Source organism: Cyrtonyx montezumae, unplaced genomic scaffold (assembly GCF_038088225.1).
Source record: "Cyrtonyx montezumae isolate F1298 unplaced genomic scaffold, pur_monq_1.0 scaffold_29, whole genome shotgun sequence".
In the NCBI taxonomy this organism is placed as follows: domain Eukaryota; kingdom Metazoa; phylum Chordata; class Aves; order Galliformes; family Odontophoridae; genus Cyrtonyx; species Cyrtonyx montezumae.
In genome coordinates, this window is record NW_027072033.1 from 6,520,127 (window position 1) to 6,547,050 (window position 26,924).

The 26,924-nt window shown below is 47.8% G+C and overlaps 2 protein-coding genes across 4 annotated transcripts; one reads left to right on the forward strand and one right to left on the reverse strand.

Annotated features, from left to right (window-relative positions):
• Positions 1-5: 5 nt before the first annotated feature.
• ZBTB5 (zinc finger and BTB domain containing 5) lies at positions 6-15,504 on the forward strand. Of its 3 annotated transcripts, none has more exons than XR_010622455.1 (3): positions 6-84; positions 7,437-14,156; positions 15,235-15,504. XR_010622455.1 is itself a non-coding variant. In XM_065740635.1 (2 exons), exon 2 carries the CDS (start codon positions 7,441-7,443, stop codon positions 9,463-9,465), a length of 2,025 nt encoding a protein of 674 aa, XP_065596707.1. In that variant the 5' UTR covers positions 6-84; positions 7,437-7,440; the 3' UTR covers positions 9,466-14,297. The 3 variants fall into 3 exon arrangements, 1 of the variants encoding a protein (XP_065596707.1); XR_010622456.1 differs by lacking the exon at positions 15,235-15,504 and having other exon boundaries at positions 7,437-13,725; positions 14,078-14,297; XM_065740635.1 differs by lacking the exon at positions 15,235-15,504 and having other exon boundaries at positions 7,437-14,297.
• Positions 15,505-20,506: 5,002 nt separating this feature from the next.
• On the reverse strand, positions 20,507-26,711 carry GRHPR (glyoxylate and hydroxypyruvate reductase). The gene is made up of 9 exons (XM_065740636.1): positions 26,632-26,711; positions 26,422-26,552; positions 26,263-26,335; positions 25,794-25,910; positions 25,148-25,236; positions 24,456-24,560; positions 23,431-23,566; positions 23,021-23,151; positions 20,507-20,792 (listed from the first exon to the last, which is right to left on the reverse strand). Exons 1-9 carry the CDS (start codon positions 26,706-26,708, stop codon positions 20,671-20,673), a joined length of 981 nt encoding a protein of 326 aa, XP_065596708.1. The 5' UTR covers positions 26,709-26,711; the 3' UTR covers positions 20,507-20,670.
• Between the last annotated feature and the right edge of the window lie 213 nt (positions 26,712-26,924).

The following is a 26,924-nucleotide window of genomic DNA, read 5'->3' on the forward strand; positions in this document are numbered from 1 at the left end:
CCCGGCCCTCCCCGCCGCCCGGCGCGCCGCCGCTCCCCTTCCCACCCGCCGTGCGGAAGCGACGGCTGGGGGTGGGGACCGCGGGTGAGCGGGGTGCCGGCGAGATGAGGGGTGGGGGGGCAAATGGGGGCTCCCGTGGCGGTGGCGCGCGGGGCGGGGCCCACGCGCGTGCGCCGGGATCGGCTCCACCCCCGGAGGGAGCGTCGGCGCACGGCGGGCTTGGGGCGCTTGGGGCCCGCGCTGACGGTGAGCTGGGGGCGGGCTCGGGGCTGCCGTCCGTGGGAATTCCCGCCGGTGGGGCCTTCCGCGGGCTGCCGTGTCCGGCGCGGCCTCGCTTACCGCATCGCGTTACCGGCGCTGGAGGAGGAGCCTGGAGCGAGGCTGTTCGGGTCTGTAACGGCGGCGGTGTTCAGGAGCGGTCTCCTGAGGGAGGGACGCAGCGCTGGGCCACTTAAACTGGTGTGTGGGGGGGGGCGTAAGGGTCTCCTGGCGTGCAGCCTCGGCGTGTACGGGAGCCACCTGCAAACAGCAGCCTTTCCCCGCCCGGAGTTCATGTAACGGCTTGGAGATTGTAGGGAAAGGTATTCTGAGGTGGCATGCAAGAGGGCAGGCCTTCCTGCCACACGTTTGTGTAGTCACTGCATTGCTTGTCATCTTGTGTGGGGAGGTGTTAGCTGCACTGCCAGCACACAGCAGCTCCATCCCTACCTGCTGCCTCTTGCTGACTGCAGGGTATTGGACTCACCTTGCTGCTGATGGTTTGTCTTGTGGTGACAGACCCATGCAGTGGGTATGCTGGGAATCGGTCTTCTGCTTTGCCACTGTGCTGTAAGCCTGTTACAGTGCTGGCGTCTGTATTAAGCACAGAATGCAGTTCTGTCTTGGAGCTGACTGGATCTACTTTCTCCCTCTACTCTTTCAGAGTTGCTCAGAAGGAGTTTAATTCAGCATCCACAGATAAAAATCGTGGAAATCGTTATTTAATAAAATATTTCTGTTTCACATCATTCTGTGTGCTACTTAGGTTGCTCTGAAAGTAATGCCTCCTGCTTATTTCCATGGAAGCTAGGACAGATAGATCATTTGACAGAGCAAATGCTTCCCTACCAAACACCTTTTTTCTACTTGGTCACCACCATTGGCAATGCATTCTCAGCAGTGATGAACGAGAGCCTACATGCCACACCCTCATACAAATCTGCACCACTGCTGAAACATGCCACTCACTGCGCTCACATCCACTATTTGCTTGCCATAAAAGTTCAGCAAGCGTTGAATGTCACTGGGTGCTGTTTTTTCTGTTTGTAGGGATTCAGTTATATACTTCTGTTCTTTATGCACTTCCACGTCAGGTGCCATTTTATCAGTCTACCCCACTGCTGCCATTTGTCACAGGGGTGTAGCAGAATGTTGGTGCCATCTCACCAACATTCATCTCTGACATTGTGGGCCAACCTAATACAATAGAAGGCATTACTTTTGGAACAGTAGTCATAGAATACATGGGGCCTTGTAAGTCATTCGTGTAGACTTACTTTTTTCTGTATGTGGTTTATTCAGTGAGTTTTGGAAAACCATAAGCAGATAATTCAGCCGTTCTCAAATACAGCGGAGGTCGGTTGACTCAATTATGTGGATATGTTTATTCCCTAGGTTGAAGAGAAGGTAGTAATGCAGCCTTTGTGGATGTGACAAGTAGTCTTTGTTACTTAGAGTTGTTTGCACCTCCTCTTATGTTTGGTGCTTGCATGTGGCTATTTGGTTCTGCCTGTTATTTGTGATTTCCATGGATTGAACTGAGAGTGATTTCCTGCGTGGAGAAGCTGGCAACTGAGTTCAGTTTTCAGTGGCCATTCTTCTGAGAGGAAGATGGTTCCTGGTGCATGGTGCCACGGTGTCATGAACCAGAAGGAAGGCTACCTGAGCCAGTAGCTGTAAATTCAGACTCTCACTGATGGCATTTTATCTTTCCATACCTTTACCTGGCATTGTTGCCAGTTCTGTGTAGCAGTCTTCCCTGTTGTCTCCTGTGTGAAAAAAAAATCAACTAATGATATTAATAATACAGATTTGTTAAGGTGTCATGCCTACAAAGCCTTTCTGTTTTGGGGAACAGTTGTTTTCTTGTATCTTGATACAGTTTTCTAGCTTCGTAGACCAAAGACCAAAAGTAGAACCCATGATCTTTTCCTCCTCATACTGATCTCCTGGAAAACAGCTTGTTTTTCTAACTTTTATAGAAACTGATGTCTCATTCTGTGGTACTGACCTTGTAGCTCAAGCAGTAATTTGCAGGAAGCAGGGTTTAGTCTGTTGAGAATGTGTAGCAGTGTACGTGTGCTTAGGAGTTGAATTACAGCAGAGACACAGCCCTGGTGACAAGCTGAGATGGCACAAACAAGCATGTCCGTGCCGTGTTTTAGTCTTTGACTGTTTTGTACTGAAGAGTGATACTGTGCTTGCTATAGGATCTAGAGACTACTGCATGCATCACAGGGCTGGGATGTGGTGAAGAAAACCTTGAGGAAGCAGCTTTATGTGTCCTACTATCAAGATGCTGTTTTTCCAGATGATCAAAGCTGCCTAAGAAATATCCAGCTTTTTTGAGAAAGCTTCCAATTGTTCCATTCAGAGTTGCTCTTTGCAGCTGACAGAGCTAGGCTATTACTGCTTATTGATAAGTGAGTATTGTTATAGGTCGCAGTATGTGTTTTTAATACTTTTCAAATGATGAGAGAAGAAAACATCATAAAGTACTCTTTCCTATGGAAGGCGTTGCAATCAGCAGCAACTTTTGCAGTGCAGTTTTTCTTATTCTTACGCAAGTGATAACTCATCTTCCCTGATTGTATGGAGACAAATGCTGTGAGAGAATGATATAAAATACCTGGCAAAGCAAAAAGCTCAAATGACCTTCCGTAAGTTAAGTTGTCAATCATCAAGTTGCTAATTGCTGATGTTTTTCTGTGCTGTTTTCAGGCACACAGAAAGAATGCCTTTCACAGCTGGCATTTGACATATTAGTGCATATGTGAAGGCAGCGTAACACTGTTGTCTACTTTAGTCATAGGGGACAAATCCAGAATTCATTTAAACTACTGCTAACTAAAATTCCACCATTTACACAGTTTGAAAATGCCATTAGGTCAGAGAGTGAGTCAGCCTTCAAAGTGATCAGACTTGCTAGAAATGTTGAAGAAAGTCTGGGTTTCCATCTCCTTCTGTCTCTAATTTACTACTGTCTAGCTAGCCTGATGTTCTTATTTTTATTCAAAAAGCATAACTGCCTTTGGAAGAGTAGCTGCTGTTACTATTTATTCCTGTGTAAATTTAGATTTGTTTTCTTGACTCCACGGAAAGTTTTTCAGAGGCTTTAATTCTAACGCAAAAGTTAAATACAGTGAAAGTCTTTGGTAATGTTTTGTAAAACGTTATTTAAGCTAATTGGTCAGCAGTTATTAATGCTGTATTGGCACACTTTCAAGTATTGGCTTTTTTTCCAGGGTCCTACAGGCTTGGTGAATAGCAAAAGCACTTAAATACATATTTTGGTGGATAGGCTCTGAGATGCAAATATCCTTTGTTTACCTGATGAAACAAACAAACAAACAATCTCTTGGTCTAAATTGTGTATTTTAAGTATATATATCAAAGCAGTGCCCCTGGATCAGGGTAGTCACAAGCATGAGTACAGTCTAGGCAGTTAACTGGTTGGTTGGGTGTTCTGATGGGCAGGAAGTGGAGCATGAGGACAGCAGCATGTGTGTGCAGTCCAGACAGCCAGCTGTATCCTTGGTTGTATCAGCAGGGGGTGGCAGCAGGGCGGGGAGGGGACTGTCCCATCTGCTCCACCCTCATGAGGCCCCAACTGGAGCATTGCATTCAGGCCTGGGGACCCCAGCACAGGGGTGGTGTGGAGTTGGCCCAGAGGAGGGCCATGAAGATGATCAGACGGCTGAGCACCTATCCTGTGAAGAAAGGCTGAATTAGCTGCGTTTGTTCAGCCTGGAGAACACTTGGGGAGACTTCACTGTTACCTTCCAGTTCTTAGATGGCCCTACAAGAAGGCTGACATTGATTCCTCTGCAGAGAGTGTAATGGTAGGACAAGAAGTAATGGCTTTAAGCTTAAAGAGTGGAGACCTAGGTTATATATTAGGAGAAAATTTTTTACTCATAGGGTGGTGAGGCCCTGGCTCAGGCTGCCCAGAAAAACTGCGGGTGCCCCATTGCTGGAGGTATCCAGGCCAGGCTGAATGAGCCCCTGGACAGCCTGATGTGGTGGGGCATAAGCAGCCCACAGCAGGGAGGTTGGAAACACCTCAGCTGCCCTGAGCATATCTTGGCTGCCTGAGCCAGACAGGACTGGTGAGACACAGGCAGTGCTGCAGGGATGGGCATTGAAACCATCTGCCAGAGGCACATGGCACAACCCAGGAAAGCCTCAGTAGGTCTGTATGCCTCACAAACACACTTAGCCAGAGGCCAGCTTTGAACTCAGCTGGGCTAGGCTCTGCCATGACTCAGTACATGCAGTGGAGGGCCATGAGGTCACACACTGCTGCATCAAAAATTCTTGCTGGGTGCTACCACTCAAGAAAGCTAGAGAGGGACGCTATCAGGAGGGAATTGTAGGACAAGGAACAGTGGTTTAAAGAGAGTAGATTAAGCATAGATGTTTGGAAGAAATTCTTTCCCGTGAGGGTGGTGAACCACTGGAACAGGCTGACCAGGGGAGTCTGGTAGGCCCTGCCTATAGCAGGAGGGTTGGAACTAGATGATCTTAAAGGTTCCTTCCAACTGAAACCATTCTGTGATTCTATGATATGATTCTAGGAATGTGATTCAGCAGAAACATTTATCTAATGTCCCCTCGGTGCCTGGAAAGTGAACTGGAAGTTGTGAGCTTCATGAAGGCTGCAGAAACTGTCTGCCAAATCCACTCTTCACAGTCAGAAGCACCCATGTCCTTCTGTGTATTCTATGGGTATGGGATCTGTGTTTGTTGATTTTGGTTTAAGGACTTCAGCTCTTATGGTGTGTTAAAAAAATCAGGAAGCTAGATTAGCACTCCTTGAAGCTGAACTGGTGGTTACCTTGTTCCAGGTACACAGAGGGCTCAGTCATTTCTTGGTGACTTTAAGTGAGCACGTTTTCTGATTCTGAAATCCCATTTTTAAACATTGGTCAAAAACAGCAGCTGTTGCCTATCATCTCTGGCTCAAATGTAATACTTTTCTTTCCAACTGCACATCGGTTTGGAAGCATTATTGCACACTCTGGAGAAGGTCACTGTTTCCTCAGACTTGTTTGTTACGGGTAATGTGTGAGTTCTCAGTATTTCATATCTATTGCAGTGCCTGAAGCACTGTAAAATGACTTGAAGTAATGTACAGAGACCAGGGAGTGCTTGACTCCCTGTGCTGCTTTGCTCATGATGACCCTGGAAGCTGAAGCAAGTGTTGCTGGGTCCTGCACTTCTGTGTGTCTGCAATGAAGATGCAAACAAGAACAACATTTTCAGTTGTAGATGCAGCATATTGTAGCTCTCCTGCCTTGGCTGCTTTTGCAGGAGGTGGTGGTTATGGTTCAGCTCTTACACGTCTTGTAAGGTTGTTGTAGCTAAAAAGCAGTGCTCATTCCAACCCTGTGGAAGAGAAGCTTCCATGCCAGTGGGTTCCTGGTATTCTTCGGGGTCTCTTGTCTACAGACCACAGCACTGTACACTGTCCAGATCATCCTTGAATGGTTCCTTGGTGCTCTCACTCCTGACTGGAGGGAAGAGTGAGTTGAAAGGAAGCTGACCAACATCCAGGTCCAGCATAAGCAGATACTGCAGAGATGGTAGTCTAAAAGGAGAGGGAGAAATAATTTCTTTGGTGCTCAGGAAACTGCAGGGCCTCCCTGTGTGCTTCTCCTCCTCTTCCTAAACTCCCAAGATCTTCTTTTTAACTCCTGTGAAGCCTTGGACAGAGTATTATCTGGTGTAACACCTGGCCCATCTTTGAAGCAAGCAAAGAGGACAGATGATGTTTAGCAGTCCTTTTTCCACTTTCCAGAGAAGCCTGCCTCGAGGTTACAGAGGAGGAACTGATTGCTTGGTGGTGGGTGGAACAAAGTAGGTCATTAGTTTAGCCTGACATGGGAAGGCAGACAGCTGTGTAGCAGCATTGGTCACAGAGCAGCAGCATCTTCTGTGAAATCTCAGATTCTTCCTAATGGAGCTTGTAGTTCTTTTTGCAGTCTCCCTGTGATCCTTTTGTCCTGTTGCCTGAAATTACTGAGTTTCAGGGTCTGCTGCCCTGTTCCTCTGTTAATCAGAAAGAATGCAGAAAGGATTTCCTCACTTTCCCTTGCATTACACTTAGAGAACATGTGCAGAAAAAACATGTGCAGGAAAAAAAAGCTGTGCAATTCTAAAATCCTTCTGCCCTGACACCATTTTTGTTTGAAGATGCCCTGTTTTACTTTCAAACATACGTTTGTAGTGAGGGATAAATAAAATCACTTGTTATCTGTATTCTTGTGTCTTAAAAAATATAGTTTTGTTTCAGACTCTTCTGTTCTATTACATATCTTGATCTACAGGAATAAGGGAGATTGACAAAGGACTTATTAAATCTCTTTACGCTGGTTATTTCAGGCATTCAGATGTAGCCTTTATGTTGCTGAATAAAGGGATTTTTGATGCCTCAGTAAGACTGGACCCTCAGCATTGCTGGAAGGCATAAAATGCAATTTCCTACAGCTTTTAAAATACTTAGGAACCAATTGCAGTCTGAGGCAAATGTGTCTTGACCATCTCTGACTTCTGCTGGCAGAAATTTTTGCTTTTCTTTGTTTACATAAAACCCCTATTTTTTGTGAGTCTGCATCCTATGGACAGTATACAGTGAAATCTTCCTCAAGCTAATACCTATGAAATATGTGTTGTGTGACTTGGAGAAGTTGTAGGCAGGTGAGTACAGCTGCATCATTGGCTTGGGAACAGCAGCTTGCTTCTCTTCTCCAGTGTGACATGTGAAGGAAGCAGGGAGTGCTTTGATGGATTTTGCATGACCTAATGATTATATTTACGTATATATATTTAATTAAACCAGGATTAAATGTTTTATTTAAGAATATCTTACAGCTTGGACAGACGTTAACAGGAGACTGACCTGCATTATTACACTGCTTGCAGTGGAGCTGCCCATGACAAGTCTGGCAGTGGGGTAGCAGTTGTGCTATGTTAGCTCCATGACAGTCTTGTTTTTCTCTCCCATGTGTTCTTTTCGAAAGATTTCTAGATCTGGATACAGCAGCAACATGGCAGTTGAATTGGTTATTGTTCATCTGCCTTTCGGCCATCTTTCATTTTTTAACCTAGTCCCACTGTGATTTAAATAGAGCCTCAGCCATTTTTAATATTATAGTCTCTTCTCTTCTGTTTTATAGGATCATGGATTTTCCGGGACACTTCGAGCAAATCTTTCAGCAGCTCAACTACCAGAGGCTTCACGGCCAACTCTGTGACTGCGTCATAGTGGTGGGAAACAGGCATTTCAAAGCCCATCGCTCTGTCTTAGCAGCATGTAGTACACATTTCCGAGCTCTCTTTACTGTCGCAGAAGGAGACCAAACCATGAATATGATTCAGCTGGATAGTGAAGTGGTGACAGCAGAAGCTTTTGCTGCTCTCATAGACATGATGTACACTTCCACACTTATGCTCGGAGAGAGCAATGTTATGGATATCTTGCTGGCTGCATCTCACTTGCATTTGAACTCTGTTGTTAAAGCATGCAAGCACTACCTTACTACCAGGACACTGCCGATGTCTCCACCAAGCGATAGGGTTCAAGAGCAGAATGCGCGCATTCAAAGGTCTTTCATGCTTCAGCAGCTTGGGCTGAGCATTGTCAGCTCTGCATTAAATTCCACTCAGAGCTCAGAGGAACAGCCGAGCACTATGAGTTCCACGATGAGAAGCAGCATCGAGCAGCGCACCACTTTTCCTATTCGCCGTCTCCACAAGCGTAAGCAGTCTTCTGAAGATAGGGCCAGACAGCGAATGAGGCCTGCCATAGACGAGGCAGTTTCTGACGTGGCTCCGGAGAGCGGGCAGTCCGTTGTCCATTCACGGGAGGATTTCTTTTCACCAGATTCACTGAAGATAGTGGACAACTCTAAGGCTGATGCTGTCACCGATAACCAGGAGGATAATAATATTATGTTTGATCAGTCTTTCAGTGCTCAGGAAGATACTCAAGTGCCCAGCCAGTCTGACAACAGTGGAGGAAACATTTCACAGATGTCCATGGCGTCACAGGCAACACAAGTGGAAACCAGCTTTGACCAGGAGGCTACGTCTGAGAAAAACAACTTCCCATGTGACAATCCAGAGGTCAGCATCAATGAAAAAGAGCACATGAGGGTGGTGGTTAAATCTGAGCCCTTGAGTTCCCCGGAGCCTCAGGATGAGGTGAGTGATGTCACTTCCCAAGCAGAAGGCAGCGAATCTGTTGAAGTGGAAGGGGGAGTTGTGAGTGCAGAGAAGATAGAGCTGAGTCCTGAGAGCAGCGACCGTAGCTTTTCTGATCCGCAGTCTACTACGGATAGGGTGGGAGATATCCATATCATGGAGGTGTCAAATAACCTGGAACACAAGTCTACTTTCAGTATCGCAAATTTTCTGAATAAAGGCAGAGGTGGCAGCTACGGTGCTAGTCAGACTACTGATGACAACATTCCAAACACGACGAGTGACTGCAGAATGGACAGCGATGCTTCTTTCCTGATGAGTCCTGAGTCAGGGCCTGCTGGTGGACACTCATCTGCCACGGTCTCTCATGTTGAGAATCCCTTCAGTGAGCCTGCAGAATCGCATTTTGTTAGACCAATGCAGGATGTGATGGGTCTTCCCTGTGTACAGACTTCTGGGTACCGGGCTGCAGAACAGTTTGGTATGGACTTTCCAAGGTCAGGCTTGGGCCTGCATTCTTTGTCAAGGGCAATGATAGGCTCTGTAAGAGGGGGAGCCAGTAGCTTTCCTGGCTACCGCCGCATAGCCCCCAAAATGCCTGTTGTAACCTCTGTCAGGAGCTCCCAGCTGCAGGATAACTCACCTAGCTCCCAGCTGATCATCAATGGGACCACTTCTTTTGAAAATGGGCATTCTTCACAACCTGGTCCTCCACAGTTGACACGGGCATCTGCAGATGTTCTTTCGAAATGTAAGAAAGCCTTATCTGAGCACAATGTCTTGGTTGTAGAAGGTGCACGCAAATATGCATGTAAGATCTGCTGCAAGACTTTTTTGACCTTAACAGACTGTAAGAAACACATCCGTGTGCACACAGGAGAAAAGCCTTACGCCTGTCTGAAGTGTGGCAAACGGTTCAGCCAGTCCAGCCACCTTTATAAACATTCCAAAACAACCTGCCTGAGGTGGCAGAGTAGCAACCTACCTAGCACTTTGCTTTAACTGCTAGCACCTCCCCGCCTGAATGAGAGTGCCAGTAAAAACTCTTAACTCTCTGAAGCACTGCAGGAGCATTAACAGTATTTTGCTCAAGCTAAGAAGCTGCTTTCGTAGGTCTGTGAACAGTTGTGTGTGGTTGTGCCACACACTAAAGTCTTGATTCTATAAATTGGGGATAATACCATACCTACCTCACAGGGGTGTTGTGAGGATTAGACAACTGTTAGCAAATAACTTTGAGGTCCTCAGAAGTCTGTAGATATGTAAAACATTATTGTTATGTACTTGCAGGGCTGGGGCTCAATGGGGATATGGTCCCTACAACAAATTTCCTTTGCAAAACAGAAGGGTGGGGATTGAGTGAGAGAGTAATTGTCTCACAGAATCATAGAATGGCATGGGTTGGAAGGGACCTTAAAGATCATCAAGTTCCAACCTCCCTGTCTTGGGCAGGGTTGCCACGCACTTGATCAGGTTGCCTAGGGCCCCATCCAGCCTCCAGGAATGGGGCATCCAGAACTTCTGTGGGCAGCCTGTTCCTGTGCCTCACCACCTTCAATAGAGAAAATTTTCTTTGTAACATCTTATCTAAACTTTTAGTATAAAGCCATTGCTCCATGTCCTACCGTTACACTCCATGAAGGAAAGTCCCCCCCAAGGTTTCCTGTAGGGCTGCAATGAGATCTCTCTGGAGCCTTCTCCAGGCTGAATAAGCCGAGCTCTCAGCAGCTAGTCTTTGTAGGAGAGGTGCTCCAGCCCTCTGATCATCTTTGTGGCCTTCTCTGGGCCTGCTCCAACTGTTCTATCTCTTTCTTGTGCTGGGGGCCCCTGGTCTGAGTGCATTACTCTGTCTGGAACCTCACGATGGCAGAGCAGAAGGGGACAGTCCCAACCCTGCCCTGCCCTGCTGCCACCCCTTTGTTGATGCAGCACAGGGTGCAGCTGGCCATCTGGGCTGCAAGCATACACTGCTGCCTCATGCCCAACTTTCCACCTGCCAGGAGCCCAAGTCTTCTGTAGAGCTGTTCTGGAGGAGTTCTCCCAGTCCGTACATGTCTCTGGGATTGCCTCTACCAACATGCAGCATCTTGCACTTGACCTTGTTGAACCTTATTATGTTCACATGGGCCCCATTCTCAAGCTTGTTCAGGTCCTTTTGGATGGCATCTCTTCCTTCTGTTGTGCCAACTGCACCACTCAGCTTGGTGTCATCTGCACTCGTGCTGAGGGTATTCTCAATTGCAGTATCTGGGTTGTGGAAAAAAATGTTAAAGAGCACTGGTCCGAAGATGGATCTCTGTGGGACACCACTCAAGACTGGCCTCCACCTGGACACAGACCAGTGGACTGCAACTATCTATCTGACTGTGACCATTTAGCCAATTCCTTGTCCATTATGTAGTCCACCCTTCAATATCTAATTTAGAGATAAGGATGTGGTTAAGGACCATGTCAGAGGCATTCCAGAAGTCCAGACATAGGTCTTTCCATGTTCCCTGTTGCTGTTGCTCTGTCATGAAAGCCACCAGCTTGGTCAGGCACAGTCTGCCCTTGTTGAAGCCATGCTGGCTGTCTCAGATTACCACCTTGTCTGGCGTATGCCTTAACATAGCTTCCAGGAGGATCTGTTGCATAATCTTCCCAGACACAGCTATGAGGCTCACCAGCTTCTAATTCCCCAGTCTTCCTTTCTGTCCTTAAAAAATGGGTCACTGAGGATTTCACCTGACAGCATTGACTTTTCAGATACGAAGAGTGGCTCAGCAACCACATCAGCCAGCTCCTTTAGGACCCTGGGATGCTTATCATCCAGCCACGTGGACCTGTACGTGTTCAGCGTCATCACATGGTCTTGAACTTGCTCTTCTCTTACAGTGGGAGGGATTTTACACCCCACCCCCAGCTGCTGTCCAGAGGTTCAGGAATGTGGATGTTCACAGAATTGAAAGATATAGGAAGCCTGGCTGCCAGTGAAGACAGGCCATGAACTCACTGAGTGCCTCAGCATTTTCCATCTCTGTTGTAACCAGTTCATTCCCTTCTCATTGTGCAGAGGAGGTGCCCTCTCTTTGGCCTGTCTCTTCAGGCCTATGTACCCCTGCTGTTAATTTTCACATCCCTTGCCAAGTGCAGTTCCATCCATGCCTTGGCTTTCCTAATTCCCATCTCTGCACATCCTGATGGCATGTCTGTATTCTACCCAGGCCACACATCCCTGCTTCCACTGCCTTTGAATTCCCTTCCTTTCTTCCAGTTTGACCAGCAGGTCCTTGCACATCCACTCCAGTTTTCTGCCTCCTCTGCTTGATTTCTTATATTTGGGGATGGAGAGATCTTGTGCTCTCAGAAATCTATTCTTAAAGAGCTGACAGCTCTTGTTTGTTCATTTGCCCCCCAGGACAGCTTCCCAGGGGATCTCATCCAGTAATTCCTCAATTAGCTGGGAGTTCACACTCCTGAAGGTCAGAGACCTGCGCTCCGTGCTTGTTGAGATCACAAACTCAACCAGGGCACGATCACTACAGCCCAGGCTGCCTCCAGTCTTAACCTCTTGAAGGAGCTCCTCTGCATTAGGGAGCACAAGCTCCAGTAAAGCTTCACTTCTGTGTTTGCCTAATGCCTGGACTGGGAAGTTGTCCTCCACACATTCATGAAGTAATATATTTAGAGAATGAGAAAATGAAGTGCAAATTTCCTATTTCTTTTTTTTTTTTCTAAAATATTTTGTAAAAGTGAAAGCATTTAAATAAATAACCTCCAAAAATCAAGTTGTTGCATTAGGTGTGAACAGTGATGCAAAGAGGCGTTTGCTACAGCTAACGCAGGTTGCATATCTTGAAAAGAAAACCAACTTTGGATGCATCTGTCTGACATAGAATGCTTTAAAATATGCTAATTATGAACATAGTTTAGGGTTCTGAATGTATGTTTGCTTGTTTTGTAGTAAAAAAAAAAACACTGTGTAATGAAGGTGCTTAAATTAAATCCAAGAAAAGTAAATTTTGGACTACCAGATGTATATATACTTGGGATACTGCAAGATCTGGATGTTTCACCGATATTTTTCTGTAGAAACTTGTATTAAGTGATGAGTGAAGTATGTTTCTTGTTTGTGCTATTCTTAGCAGTATTTTAACCAATTTGTATTTCTTATCTTAAAATTCCATATACACAAAAGTCTGAAAAGAGCTCGTCTTCGTCTGCTTTGTTGTTTCCAATGAGAGGGACTGAGTTTGTGGTGGCATTTTTTTAGTATGTAAGGTAGTCTGTTGCTGCTTCCAGACATGCCGGTAGTCAGCCCAATCCACGCTATTGCCCAAGCAAGCACACTGTTCCTTTTTTGGCACTCTTTAGCTTCAGGCATTAATTTCCTCTCCTGTACACTTACTTCCCCTCGCAGCTGCAGGTTGTCCCTCAGAGCAGTGGGGAAGGAGCCTCTTTTTCCATGTTTACTTACATCTCTATGTGAAGTGTAGTTATCAAATCCGGTCCTTCTGTTTAAAGTAGTGTCATGAATGTACTTTTCTACAAAATAAAAGAGAAAATAACAACCTAGCATTCATTTAATTAAAAAAAAATAGCACTGTACACTTTGCAAAGCAGGAATTCAGTGATCTTTGCTCTTCAAGAGAACTACGTTAAGTCTTGTTATAATTTCCTCCTCTCTGATGACATTGTAAATAATAGCACTTGCAGTCTCTCTTCTTTGTCAAAGGTGCACATGAACTGCCAGCTCTCAAATCCTGGGTTTCTGCAAGACTTTGTGGAGCACTTCTGCTGATAAATGCTGCTCTACCATTAAGGAGGTGGATCAGGGCTTCAGCACATCCATTCTACTCAGGAGAGACAGATGTTGGACATTTCCTGACAGTCACAGAGCAACTGATTCCTATTAATATAAAAATATTCGCCAACTTTTTCCTTTTTTTTTAATTCTGTGGGTAGTAGATGTATCCTATGTGATGGTACTCAGCAGTTTTAAGGAGTTTGTGCTCCATAGTAGATAACCTTCTTAAACATCTTGGACTTCCATTTGAGTAAACAGAATAAAACCCTCTTCCAGAGTCCCGTCAGTCATTTAACAGGATGAGCTGTGAACGTTACCGAGGCTTCCGAACCACTGTCAGACCAAAGGAAGCATTTTGTTTGTGGCTTGTATGCGGAACAGCAGTAAGCTGATGAATAAGTGGGTACACCTCTCTGTGTGGGAAGGAAGATGGCCAAATGTCTGTCAATGTGTCTTTGGCACCTTGAGCATCCAAGGTAAGGAGGAGCATGGAAACGTCATGAATGATCAATGGGGCGAACTCCTTTCCTTAGTGGCTGAATCCCTAGCTCATGATTTTTAAAGACGTTCAGAAATGTGCCACGTTTTTTAAAAGCAGCAGGTTGTGCCACATTTAGTTTGATAACCATTCTGGTATTGAGGGACCAAAAGCATTGAGGTATACTAACCAGCTCACTGAAACATCAATAAAATGTAGGCCTCTGTACTTCAGTATTTTCTTAGTGTTGTCACGCCTCGTCAATAGCATTCTGGCTGATTATTGATCCTCCTTGCATTCCTACCAGCTTGTTGAGGGGTTTTTCTATTTTTTTTCACTGTTTCCTACAGTGCTTCTGAAATCCTACAATGGATAGGAGTAAAGAAGCTCTGTGAGTAAGGAGATTAATTATGAACTAATGTTGAGCAGGTAAACATATCAAACGGAAATGGTATTTTTGTCAGTAATTATAAATGTTCACATTATGAAATATCAGACCTCATGTGGGAGGGCTTCTTTCTTAAATAAAGAACTATATTTGGAGCATCCTTGAAAGCAGGATCCTCAAAATTTTGTTTGTCCATCACCATCCAGTGCTACTGGAGGAGCATACTGCAAGTGCAGGAATGCGGCTGGCTTGCTGCTGTCCCCATCTTCCTGTATGGAGCAGTACCTCAGTATGACAGCTCTGCTTCACTATCCAGGACTGTAAAATGAGCAGTGTCTCACCTCAATGCCTGATGAAATTGCCAAATAGCTTCTCACCCTGACTCTTGTTCAAAACGAACCTGTCCAGATGCTCCAGTGAGGTCTTGCCTGAAGATGTCGGCATGTTAGCATTCTGAAACTCCTGAAAACCATTTTTGTGCTGCTGTGTTTTGCTCACTTTGCTTGTTATCCTGGTGTATTTGCCAAGAGATTGACTAAACAAGTAACGTTTAAGTGCTAGCAGATTGGGTTCTTTTCTTACTGCAACACGTAGCAGTGCAGAATCAGAATGCAAGCAAACAGGCATTTTTTATATATGAGGCACAGTGCGGAGCTCTGCTCGTGGCAGGCCTGCTTTTGCCACTGTTGCAAGGGTATGTTTTTCATCAACAAGAAGTGGGGTGGTAACCAAGCAGGTAGGGGTCCTGCAGGGTGGTGGTGACCCATCAACAAACACATTGTGAGCTGGTCTCACTGGCTGACATGGCTGCACTTTACCCTCTGCCTGGTCAAAGCTGCTTTGGTGGCTGATTCAATGCTGCTGCCTGGTGGGTTGTCTTCTGGTTACCTCTGTGCTCTGGAGGTAAAATTAAGGATGTTCCCTGCAGCCTGTTTTAGATGCCTTAATATCAGCTGGTGAACTTCCAGGGCTTCTTGCTCCTGCCACAGCACTGATGGGAGGAGGTGCATTGCCTGGATCTCCTCCCTCATATGTAGGCTGGCCAAGGGATCACTGGAAAGCTTTTGGACTCTGCAAGTATCCCTGCCTTTCCATGAAATCTTTCGCATTTTTTTTCAGCTGGATCATATCCCTGATGGAGTCCCCTCTTGGCAATGGACCAAGAATAAGTGGCTGGGTAACAGCAGGATTATTTTTGGTAACAGCATTTGAGCACCCCCCTATGACCTTCCTGGTTTACAGCAGAAGGCAGCTGAGATATATGCTCCAACAAGACTGAAGGCTGGCCTGCTAGCTTGCTTTATGAAATCTATGAATGCTCAGGAGACTTAAACTTGTGTGTGATATGATAGTGCAATTCATGTCTTGAGTAGACATTGGTGTAGTGAAACAGACTTAAATTAAGCACAAAAGCAGCGTAATTTAATACTGTTCTCATGTTTTCCTCATAATGCTTATAAAAAAAGAAGAAAAAATGTTCAGGCTAAAGCTCACCTCAACACTATGCCTGTCTCTGCTGGCAGCATCTGCAGCACTGGTGTGTAACTGTGTGCCTTATCTTGAAGAGTTCCACAGGGTACCTTGATGCCACTTCATCTGTCCACCAGTCTGTTGCTTTAACTTCATCTCATGGGCAGATTGGCATTGGATAGAATGCAGCTGTCAGGCAAGAGCGTTCTGGGCAGCAAGCTGGCTGGTCTGAGCTTCAATGTAGGTTTGATGGGGGAAGGAAATGTACTGCTGAAGAGGACCAGGGAACACCATCACCTAAGGAAGTAGCATTTGGAAACCTTGTCCCAGAAGAGGTTGGGAGGGCCTTTTCAAGGTAGCACAGTTGAAAGCCCAGCTGAGATGCCTTCCCTCTATGGCCTAATTGCAATTGCAGAAATGTCACAGAAATTTCATGAGGAAAGTGGAACACAGCAACCAAGGGCTACAAGCTTTTTAGAAGGGGTGGGCAGGGCAGGAGGGGCAGGAAGTTTCCCCTGAAAAGGTGTGGGTAGATGGCCCAGAATAGCTGCCTCTAAGAAACAGCAGGTGGAGACATTGGTGGTCAGGGTCTGTTACAGGCCTGCCAACTAATGGAAGCCTGCTAATGAGGCTTTCTTCCTTGACCTACAAGGGGCATCATGCACACAGAATCACATCCTTATTAGGGATCTCAACTGCCCAAAATTCTGCTGGGAAAGAAATATAGTGAGCTGATAGTGATCCAGGAGATTTCTGGAGTGCACTGATGACATCTTCCAGGTTCAGGTGTTAGGCAAACACAGCAGAAGCGAAGCATTTCTGGAATTTGTGCTCCCTTACACAGAGGAGCTCCTTCAAGAGGTTAAGACTGAAGGCAGCCTGTAGTGACCATGCCTTGGTTGAGTTTGTGATCTTGACAAACACAGACCTGGGAAAGAGCAGGCCTCTGAACTTCAGGAGTGTGAATTCCCAGCTAATTGAGGAATTACTAGATGGGAATTACCCCTGGGAAAGAAGCACCCAGCCAGGCAGGGGAAGGGTGGAGGGCTGCGAGGTCCCTTCTAACCCAACCATGCTGGATCCATGAAATCTAAGAAACACTGAGATGCTAAAACATGAAATGCCTCTGTTACAGGAATCCAATACAAGGATCTGCTCCTGGCAGGGGTTATTGAAACATCAGCATGTATTTCAGGCATTCAGTATTACAGTGCATGCTCTCACCTGTGCAGTTTCACCACCTTTACCCCCTGTATAGTGCACGGTCAGAGCTGACCCCTACAGAAGGAACAAACATAACGACCAGCTGTGCAGCCATCAACTGCTTGTGCAGCAACTGCTTCCCTGTGCTTGTTTTGTGCTGTGCTCTGGTAGTTAAGGACTCTGTTCCTCCATCTGCCAGCATGTGATGAATGAGGAAATCGCTATGCTAGTGTGAAATCCTATTTTCTCCACAGCAAAGCTAGTGGGAGTTTCCTTGTTCTATAAGACCAAAGCAGGTCACATAAAAGTACCGCAAACACGAGTGCCTACCCTTCGTGCTGGCCTTTAAAATGATACTTGTTCTTTTCCAGAATAAATAAATGTAAATTTAAAGGCCTTTGCTTTACTCACTCACCATCTTCTTCCTAGTCTTCATTAGTTTGTAATTATGGCTGTTACTGAAACAACAGTGATATCATCAGAGTGAGTGAGACGGTCTGCAGAGCTGCCGTTTGGAGAGTTTGCTGGAAGGTGCTGGTTTTCTTCAGAGAAATGCAGGCAAAACCTGATTGTTTTTTTGTTTGTTTGTTTGTTTGTTTTTTAACAGAGCTGTAGCAATTGCTGAAAAGGCTCCATCTGGCACTTCAACAAGCCCTTTGGTCAACCAGTTACTCTGAAGAAATGGAATTCTTCGCTCTGGTATCGTTGAGTCCAGAAGAATTAGGTATGCATGTAGGAAAAGAACACAGAAAAACAATGTTTGATGTAAAATGCCAAGTTTCTTGGGTGGACAGGTGAGGAATTGGACTTTCATTTTAAGGAGTGCATTGGATTTGTGAAATCAATGATATCAGTGGAATGTCTTAACCCGAAGCCATTGCTATCTTCCAGATACTGTCTACTCACCAAAGAACCAGAAACATTTCCTTTCTGTTTTCCACCACAGCAACAGTTCCCTGTTGGGCAGAGGTTTGGGTTAGAGGACTCCCTGCACCTCACTGTGATTTGGTGTGCAGTACCAAGCCAGATGTGGGGCTCGTGGATCCAGCCATTAACCTGAAACCTTTACCAAACGCAGGCAAATTTACAGCTTCTGCAGCCTTTGCCTTATTTGTGCACACAAACCACACTTCTTCAGAAATTCAGAGTCTTCAGCAAACTGCCTTTCTGTCTAGGGAACTCTGCTGGCAGCCACAGCTTGAGCTGCCCCTGCTGCCCTGTGGGGCACAGTGGTGATGGACAGCACCTGGAAATTTGAAATGGGCATTGTGATCCCACCACCATCACCATCACCGTGTTGTGTGGGTACAGCAATTTCAGTGCATACAAAATCCTGGGAGTTACAGTCCTGTGATGTGCCATGACAAACGGTGACTGCATCCCCATCTGGACTTAGTGATCTTAGAGGTCTACTCCTACATTACTGATTCTGTGATGCTATAATTCTGCTGCAGAACCCACACAGCTATTGTCTTCTGGGGCCCAGGCTCATGCTGCTCTCTTCCCAAAGCATCCAGTGGTTGCCTGCTGCAGCATAAGGCTGCTTATGCTCTTCCTTAGCCATATGGTCTACAAATTAAAACGTGCATAACACAGCACCAGAAAACAAGACCTCTTTATTCAAAGCTGCACGTGGCATGTTGGGAAACCAAACGATCTTTCACTGTAGATAGTTCACATTATTTCACTGTTACCTGCCTCCATGTCATGGGTTTGGCTGGTATGGAATTAAGCTTCTTTGCGGAGGCTTGTATGATGCTGTGTTTTCAGTTTTTGATGACAACAATGTTGACATCACAGTGATGCTACAGCAATTGCAGCGCAGTGCTGCACAAAGCCAAGGACGTTTCAGCTTCCCATACTGCCCTGCCAGTGAGGGTCTGTGGGGCACAAGGAACTGGGAGGGAACAGAGCCAGGACAACTGACCCAAACTAGCCAAAGGGGTATTCCATTCCCTATGGCACTGTGCTTAGCAAGGAGAGTTGGGGGAAGGGAGGAGGAAGCTGTGGGATGCTTAGAGCCATGAGATTTGTCTGCCCAAGTTCCCATTCGGCATGATGAGACCTGCTCTCCTGGAGACAGCTGATCATCTGCCTGCCAACAGCTAGGAGTGAAGGAATTCTTTGTCTTGCTCTGCTTGTAGTCATGGCTTTTTGCCTTCCCCGTCATCACCCCATTCCTGCTGGGGGAGTGGATGTGCAGCTGGGTAGTACTAAGCTGAATGACAGGGTTAAACTGCAGCACTTCTTTGCCACAAACTCAGTTTGTCATACAGGCGTTTAAAGTGAAGCTTTGTCGACTCCCATTTCCCTGGAACTAGAGGCTTCAAAAAATGCTAAGACTCAAAAAAGCTGAGCTCTGTCAGCATCTGGCTGCCCTGCAGCCAAGCTGTGAGGCAAGCACACTCACTGACACTCCATGAGCTCCTGTGATGAGGTCGTGGAAGAGATGCAGAACAGTTCTGCCATCCTTTTTGGGGTGCCAGCAGCAGTTCTCCTACAAGACACTTATGCACTTCCTTCAAAGCTCACTAGAGCAGTTTGACACCTGCCGGGCACACTGGCAAGCATGCTGCCTGCCATGCAGCCCTGTGCTGCACCACAGCTCTAACAGCAGCTGGCAAAGGAGGAATGCCCCTACAGACACCCAACACACATATGTTCAGTGCCAGATTTCTGATGAACTGTTCTAAAATGTGTGCTAAAATCCTCCTTCCAGTGCCACACAATTGACACAGTGTCTCAGGCACCATCTGCTTTTCTAAAGGAAACAGCATCATCTTGGTACACGCCCCTCACATAGGTCAGGGTGCTGCTGAGGGCATGAGAGTGGCACTCCAGTCCCCATGTATGGGTGGAACAGACTATAGCAGAATGAACTCCACAAATCATTGAAATGTGCTCATCAGTGCTTCTTCTGAGACTTGGGACCTGCTCACTTCTTCTGTTGCACAAACACATGCTATCATAGGTCTGGACAAAAACAGAGGCAGGAATTACAGGGAGCAGGAGAACTTCCCCCACCCTCCTCCTCCTGAAGGAGGCTCTGGAGAAACATTATTGTTCCCAATAAACACCAATTGAGATTATGCTCATAGGTTCATAGGTACATTAGGTTGGAAAGGACCTACAAGATCTAGTCCAACCATCCTCCTATCAACTGCTGTCAACCCTACCCACTGAACCACTAAATCAAACCCCTTAGCACCTCATCTAAACACTTCTTGAACAGCGCTAGGGATGGTGCCTCAACCACCTCCCTAGGCAGGCCATTCCAGTGCCTGACCACTCTTTCAGAGAAAAAATGTTGAGGTGGGGGTTGGCTTTTGCTTGCAGGTAACAGTGATGGGATGAAAACCAGTGGCCTCAAGTTGAGCCGGGGGAGGTTCAAGTTGCATGCTTCTCAAAAGAAGTGATCTAGCAGCGGCACAGGCTGAAAGGGGAGGTGGAGGAGTCACCATCACATCAAGAAATGTGTAGATGTGTCACTGAGGAACATGGTCAGTGGGCACGGTAGGGCTTGGGTAACTTAGGGTTGTTTCCAACCTTACCTATTCTGTGATGCTATGGTTCTGGATAAGAGCTGAGAGCTCCAGTACAGAGCTGAGGGGCCATCTCATGCCCACCTGAAGCACCAGGATTTATCTTCCCCACTTACAAGCATTTGTGGTACCAACACCCAGAGGCATCTCCTTCCCAAGTGAAAAGCACACACCGCTGTCACAGCTTCTCTTTAATAGCAACAATGCAGTTCTTTTGTTGCAGATGCTGCTGACTCTTCAGCTGCAGAGTAGGGGCACAGGACCCATCTGCCTGCTCCCCCAGGTGGAGCATGATGCCGTGTCCCACGTGGTGACCCTGTGTAGATGTGGGCTTCAGCCCTCACAGCAGCAGCTCATGGGGCATACGCTCGCCTCGCAGGCCAGCCAGCAGGTTGTCAGCAGCCAGTACTGCCATGGTGCTCCGTGTAGCATAGTTGGCACTCCCAATGTGTGGCAGGATAACTGTGGGCACAGAAAGGTAACGGTGTAGCCCAATGCCCACTGCCCTCACACTGCTTCCCATGGCCCCAGGCTCCCAGGGGTCTTCCAAAGGGGTGCAAGCAGGGCCCTCCATCAGCTGCCTTGATGCAAGGAGCTGACGATGAGAATGCTGCTGCCACACAATCTGACTAACGATCAAAACTAACTCATCTGTGAGTGAAGGCTGGCAGGCAGCAGTGCTCCTCCTCTCTGTATTCAGACTTGGTACTTAGCTTCCTGCACGGACATAGTTGGTGGCAGATGACAGAGAAACATGCAGAAATTCTCACACCACAGCCTCATTACTGCACACCTGAGAGTGGACATTCCACTTTCCTACAGGCACAAACCAATGCATATTGGGGGCAAGACCCTGAGAACCGCTCAGAATATCAGGATTCACAGGCTCCTTGGTGTGCTGGAAAGGTACACAGGATGGCAAGCAGCCACTACAGACTGCAGAGCTATGGCACTGTCAGGGCAGGGATTTTTGTCCTCCTGTGACAAAGCTCACAGAAACAGAGTGATGAAGACAGCAGAGAGATCTAAGCCATCTGTCCGAACCCCTGCTCCAGCAGCGACACCCAGGGCAGGCTGCTCTGGCTCACACCCAAGTGGCATTTGGTTATCTCTGAGGATGGAGATCTCCACAACCTCTCTGGGCAACCTGTGCCAGTGCTCTGTCACCGGCAAAATGCAACCCACTCCTTTTAGGTAATGTTAAGAAACATGCCAGTGCTGCTTTAATGGTACATGACTAGAACATGAGCAATGACTGGGTACTTGCCCATGTTATTGAGAAAAGCCCGCAATGCAGTCTCTGTCCATATTACAGCAGACAGCACCTACGAGGAGTGCAGAAACACAAACACCTCACATACTGCTGACTGTGGGAAGAAGCTTCCATCACAAACTGTGGGGACGTGTAAGTCATTTCTTCCACAACAACTGAGAACCATGCACAAGTTCTCTGCTCATTGTGGAAGTAATATCACCACTCCCTCCTGCGCTTTTCCTATCCTGTTCCAGATACTGAAGTTCTCTGGTAGGGGAGAATTCTTTCTCTGGGAAAATTCCTTCTCTTACAGGCGGCTTGATCTGAGGAGGCTTAGGGGAGACCTCATTGCTGTCTACAGCCCCCTGAACAGAACTTTTAACAAGGTGGGAGTTGGCCTCTGCTCCCAGGAAACAATGACAGGACGAGGGGTGATGGCCTCAAGTTGTGCCAGGGGTGGTTCAGGTAGGATACTAAGATAAACTTCTCACAAATGAAGTGGAACATGTTGCCAAGGGAGGTGGCAGATTCAGATTCACCTTCCCTGGAAGTGCTCAAAAAGCATGGAGATGTGGGACTGAGTGATGTGGTTTGGTAGGGATAGCAGTGGGTTGATGACTGGACACAGTAATCTTACAGGTCTTTTCTAACCTTAATGATTCTACTATTTCAGAAACGGACACTCAGTCATGGGCAAGTCCACATTTTCATCCTGAAAATTGTTTACTGAAGAGATTTTCCTTAATCAAAAATGTCCCCCCTTTACAGAGGCATCTTGCTGCCTTCTGTACCCCTACACCAAATTCTGGTCCTTCAGTTGAAGGCATATTACATAGGGTTTCACTCTTATGCCACAGCACAACCAAACTAAGCATCCGGGTGTACAAGAGGATGCTCTTCACTGGCTCCAGAGCAGGCTGCATGGATGAAGCATGGACAGCTATTTAGGCACAGGTATCCTTCCATGTTAACAGCAATGAAGCTAAAGACAATCCAAATTACTTTTTTTGCTTAGAAACCAGTGTTTCCTCTGTGCTACATTTCTGCTTGCTTTCTGACTCCAGGTCTGCAGTGCTCGTAACTGAGAGTAGCACCTTCTTGTATTAAATTCCTCCATGAACTACAGCCCAGCTTATGGAATGCAGATCCATCTGAAAGATGTTAAAAGACAAGCCAATCTTAACTGCTTTCTGGACTATTAAAATATCTCCCACACATTTTAGATTGCATTGATAAGGTCTTTTTATAGCGCTCCACACTGCACAACTATTACCTAGAAGCTGCTTAAATACACTATTTTCCTTTCAAGCTCTTGTTCACTATCTGCAGGCCCCTATGGAAATCAGCCCGTGGGTCCTCTGCCTTGACAGCAGAAGTGGCTGCCCAAGCAGGAGGCAGCACGAGAGGGACAGGGGAACATAAACACACCACTTACCACAGTTCCTGAGTTTGAGCAGAGGGTGGTCAGTGGGCAATGGCTCTGGTGTGGTGACATCCAGGCCTGCAGCTGCAATCTGGCCACTAACTAATGCATCATATAAATCTTCCTGGTTCACTACAGCCCCTCTGGGAAAAAAAAGAAAAAAAAAGAAAAAAAAACCAAAAAAAAACAGGGAGATGGGCTTGTACAACTTGCATGTGGTCAAGCAAGTCATTCACGCATCCATCACATTGGGGCTGGACACAGGGCCTTGTTGGGGGGACAACAACTGTACCCCCCAGTCAACTTGTCCTGACTCTGTCTGGATGCCAGGAGCCCTCATGATGGAAGGGGTGGGCTGCAGGGTGGGCAAATGGCTGCCACCACAGCCATAGCAGGCTGCCGCAGGACTGGGCTGCTGTCACCTGCTCGTGTTGATGAACACAGAAGTCTTCTTCATCCTGCTGAAGAAATTCTTGTTGCACATTCCCTGGGTGTCAGGAGTCAAAGCACATGTCACAACGATGAAGTCCGACTCCTGGGCCAGCTTTGTGAGTGGGACTGGGAGGAGAAACACAGGTCACACAGCTCTGCTCACAGGCATCACCAGGATGCCTCTGCAGCCCTTCTAAAACATAAGGAGTACCAGCAAGTGAAAAAGCTTTGCCAACCTTTTTCTACAAATGGAGAGACAGAAGGTCAGGCAAATATCAAATGAACTGCACTCTGTATCTGCTACAGATACAATTATAGTGCTTTGCTTTCACATTAAAATTTATCCAAAGTGGAATCTAGGAATGCTTCAGTCATCTGCCCCAGAATGGGGCTTAGATTGTTTTTCGTGTCTGGACAACAAAATACTGCAATGACAGTTTACACCAAAACTAAATCTGTTTCTCTAGCGCAAGTACTGACTCATGCAACTTCCACTCTTGGACCAGAGGAAAACAGCTTCCTCTGAGCAGTGGAAAACACAAGGAGCAGAACAAAGTCTAGCAATGACTATGCAACAGGGTGCAAACTAGAAATGTGCAGGCTTTGGAAAGAAAAATTAGCACTTGCTGCACAACTTGGGACTCCAGCAGGCCTGTGGAGTAGTCCTATGTGTTAGCTGAGATACTCTCAGGCTCTGCTGGACTGCAATGTCTGCTTTAGAGCAGCAGGTTAAAGCCTTTGTTTCCAGCAACCAACAGCAACCATCAGCAATCAACAACTGATCAGTCCCAGCCCATCCCTACTCTGCTGGGTCACACTGCAGTATCTCATGGGGTCAACCATCAGACTCTTCTGGTACCTCTGCAGTGTTCAGCCCAGATATACGGAGCATCCTGCTCAGCACCTACACCCCGAGACTCACACACTCCAGGTGGGATCTCCTACAGCTACACCAGACATGCTGCTTCTGCCCTGCAATCAAGGACAGACTGTTTGCCTTATTCATTTTTCTTACCAAACTCGGCTTGAAACTCTGCAGCATTCTCTGGTTTTGGGCGACTTCCAGTGTACAAAAAGTTCTTGACTCCAAATGGCTTCAGACGCCGGGCAACTGCCTGCCCTAGAAATGAGAAAGAAGATGCTGCGCACCTTGCAGCAGGGAGGTGGTTTAGCTGGAAGCCCAGCAGCGCACAGAATGTTTATCTTGCCCAAGGGTCCCTGCAGTGACCCTTGCCAGGACTGCTCCAGTGAGGCTGCTTTGCGTGTACTTATCATACGTGGGGTGGCTGCCTTCTGCAGGTCTTTAAGGGAGCGAATGCTCAGCCCTGGGATATCAAACCTGAAGCCACTCTAGGCAGCAAGCCAAAACATTGAGAAAGAAAAAGCAGCCTGCTGACAAAGTCAATAGCTGAACAGGTGCCAAGTAGGTTGTCTTGTACTTTGTCATGCTTTCTGTTTGTTTAACTGAAAACCAAGAGACCAATGTCCAGTTTGCTGCAGCACTTGGATATGGTGGATGCATGCATATCAGTAAGAAGTTTTAAGGGTTACACCTGAATCAAAAGCTCAAGAGAGGCTCCACCAAGCTTTCCTGGCTGTTCTAATAGATTCTAAATAAGTGAGCACAAGGGAAAAACCTTGACTAAAGCTTTGGAAGCAGACCACTGTCAGTAGGGGCAACACACCTGGTGCAGGACACGCACTTACCTATTCTCCCCAGACCTATGATGCCCACTGTACTACCAGACAGCCCATATCCACACATCCACAAGGGCTTCCAGGTTGTCCAGCCACCACTAGCAGAGAGAGTGAGAAGGAAACTGACGTTAAGAAACCAGCAGGGGAAGGCCTGCCTCAAAACCCAGGGCTTGGGCAAGAAAATCACAGACCACAACACTGCAGAAGGCAAACTCTTTTGCCACTGGTGGGAGAAGTGCACCCTGCTTCAGGCCAACTCTGTGGTCTGCAAGGGACTGTTCTGACTGCAGGTATGCAGCAGCAGCCTCAAGGCTGGCTGAACTGACATGCTGATGACTGCAGGCCTGAGACAGTGAATTCTAGTGAATTCTAGCCATGTCCCCCAGGAGGATACACAGTGGCTCTCATCTACTCATTATCTATCTACAGCGTGCACAGAGGTGCTTGGAGGAGGATTCTGCCCCTTTGGCAGCCCTTTAACAGTTTGTCTCCACACCACAGGACTGCTGTGGACTCCGCGTTAGCCTGCAGGATTTTCAGTGCCAGCCTGATGAAACTCTGGCTTCAGACCCATGTCATTTGTTGAGCATTAGGTGCATTCTCCTGAAGAGTCCAGCTCTCTGGAGCCCCAGCTTCAGCAGCTGCACATACTCACGTCTTCACCTCCGCGGCCGCCTCCAGCAGCCGCCGGCATGTGGCGAGGAGCAGGGCCACGGTGAGCTCTGCGGTGGCATCGGTCAGGACGTCAGGAGTGTACCCCACACGTATCCCTCTGGAAGGAAAGCACAGGGCTCAGCTCCCCGAGCTCAGTGCTGCTACAAACTCTAGCAGTGAAACCTCTGCGCTTCTACGACAGCCGCCGGGGCGAGGCCCACCCCCCACCCCCACCCCCCAAAAAAAAAAAAAAAAAAGAGGCGTACGTTGCCTGTCTGCCATCCCCCTGTCCCGAGCTGTTCCAGCCAGGGACTCACTCCAACACGAGGGCACAAGCTTCTTTCGGCTCCGATCTCTGGGGTCCAGGGGACGGAGCGCAGCCCCCCGCCCTCCCCTCCCTTTCCCTCCCGTCCAGGCCGGACAGCCGCAGCCCGCGGCGCGACCCCGAGCCCGCACGGCACAGACGTTACCGCTTCTTGATCTCGTCCAGGGCGAGATGGTCGAACCCCACGGACATGGTGCTGATGACTTTCAGGCTGGGCCCTGCAAAACACCGCCCCCACCCCCCTCGTCAGCTTCGCACGGACCCACTGCCCCTCTCCACTCCCGGCCCGGGGCCGCGCACCCACCCGCGGCGTCCAGCACCTCGCCGTCGATGCGGTCGGACAGGAGGCACAGCAGCCCCTCCTTCCCCGCTACCCCCGCCAGCAGCTCGCGGCGCGGCACGGGCTCCTCGGAGTCCCACTGCTGCACTCTGCACCTGCGGGACAAGGCCGTCAGCGGGGTCGGGCTCCATCCCGCACACCCCCCCCTCCCGCCCCACCCCAGACGGCGCGTACCCCGCCGCCTCCGAGAGGACCCGCAGCCCCTCGGCCGGGATCCGCCGCGTCACGAACACCGCCATCGCCCGGCGCATAGCCGCCCCGCCCCGCCCCGCAGCGCCCTCGCACGGCTCGGGGAGCGCGACGAGCGTCGGCAGGCAGCGATGGGAGCGGGGTGAACGGACGGGCTCCTCCCTGGGGGGGAATGCAGGCTCCTCCCTTGGGGGGGGATGCGTGACGTGAGAGAGCCGAAGCGGCTGGATTTGGTTAAGAAGGCTGTCGCTGGAGTTTTCTGCGGAAAACAGTGCCCG

What these genes read in the sequence shown, in the direction of transcription:
- ZBTB5 (XM_065740635.1), top strand. Translation starts at nt 7,441, where the DNA reads ATGGATTTTCCGGGACACTTCGAGCAAATCTTTCAGCAGCTCAACTAC.
- GRHPR (XM_065740636.1), bottom strand. Translation starts at nt 26,708, where the DNA reads ATGCGCCGGGCGATGGCGGTGTTCGTGACGCGGCGGATCCCGGCCGAG. An exon ending in CTGGACGAGATCAAGAAGCG is followed by an intron (nt 25,911 to 26,262) that starts GTAACGTCTGTG and finishes CTTTCCTTCCAG; the next exon opens with AGGGATACGTGTGGGGTACA. An exon ending in GCGGCCGCGGAGGTGAAGAC is followed by an intron (nt 25,237 to 25,793) that starts GTGAGTATGTGC and finishes TCTCTCTGCTAG; the next exon opens with TGGTGGCTGGACAACCTGGA.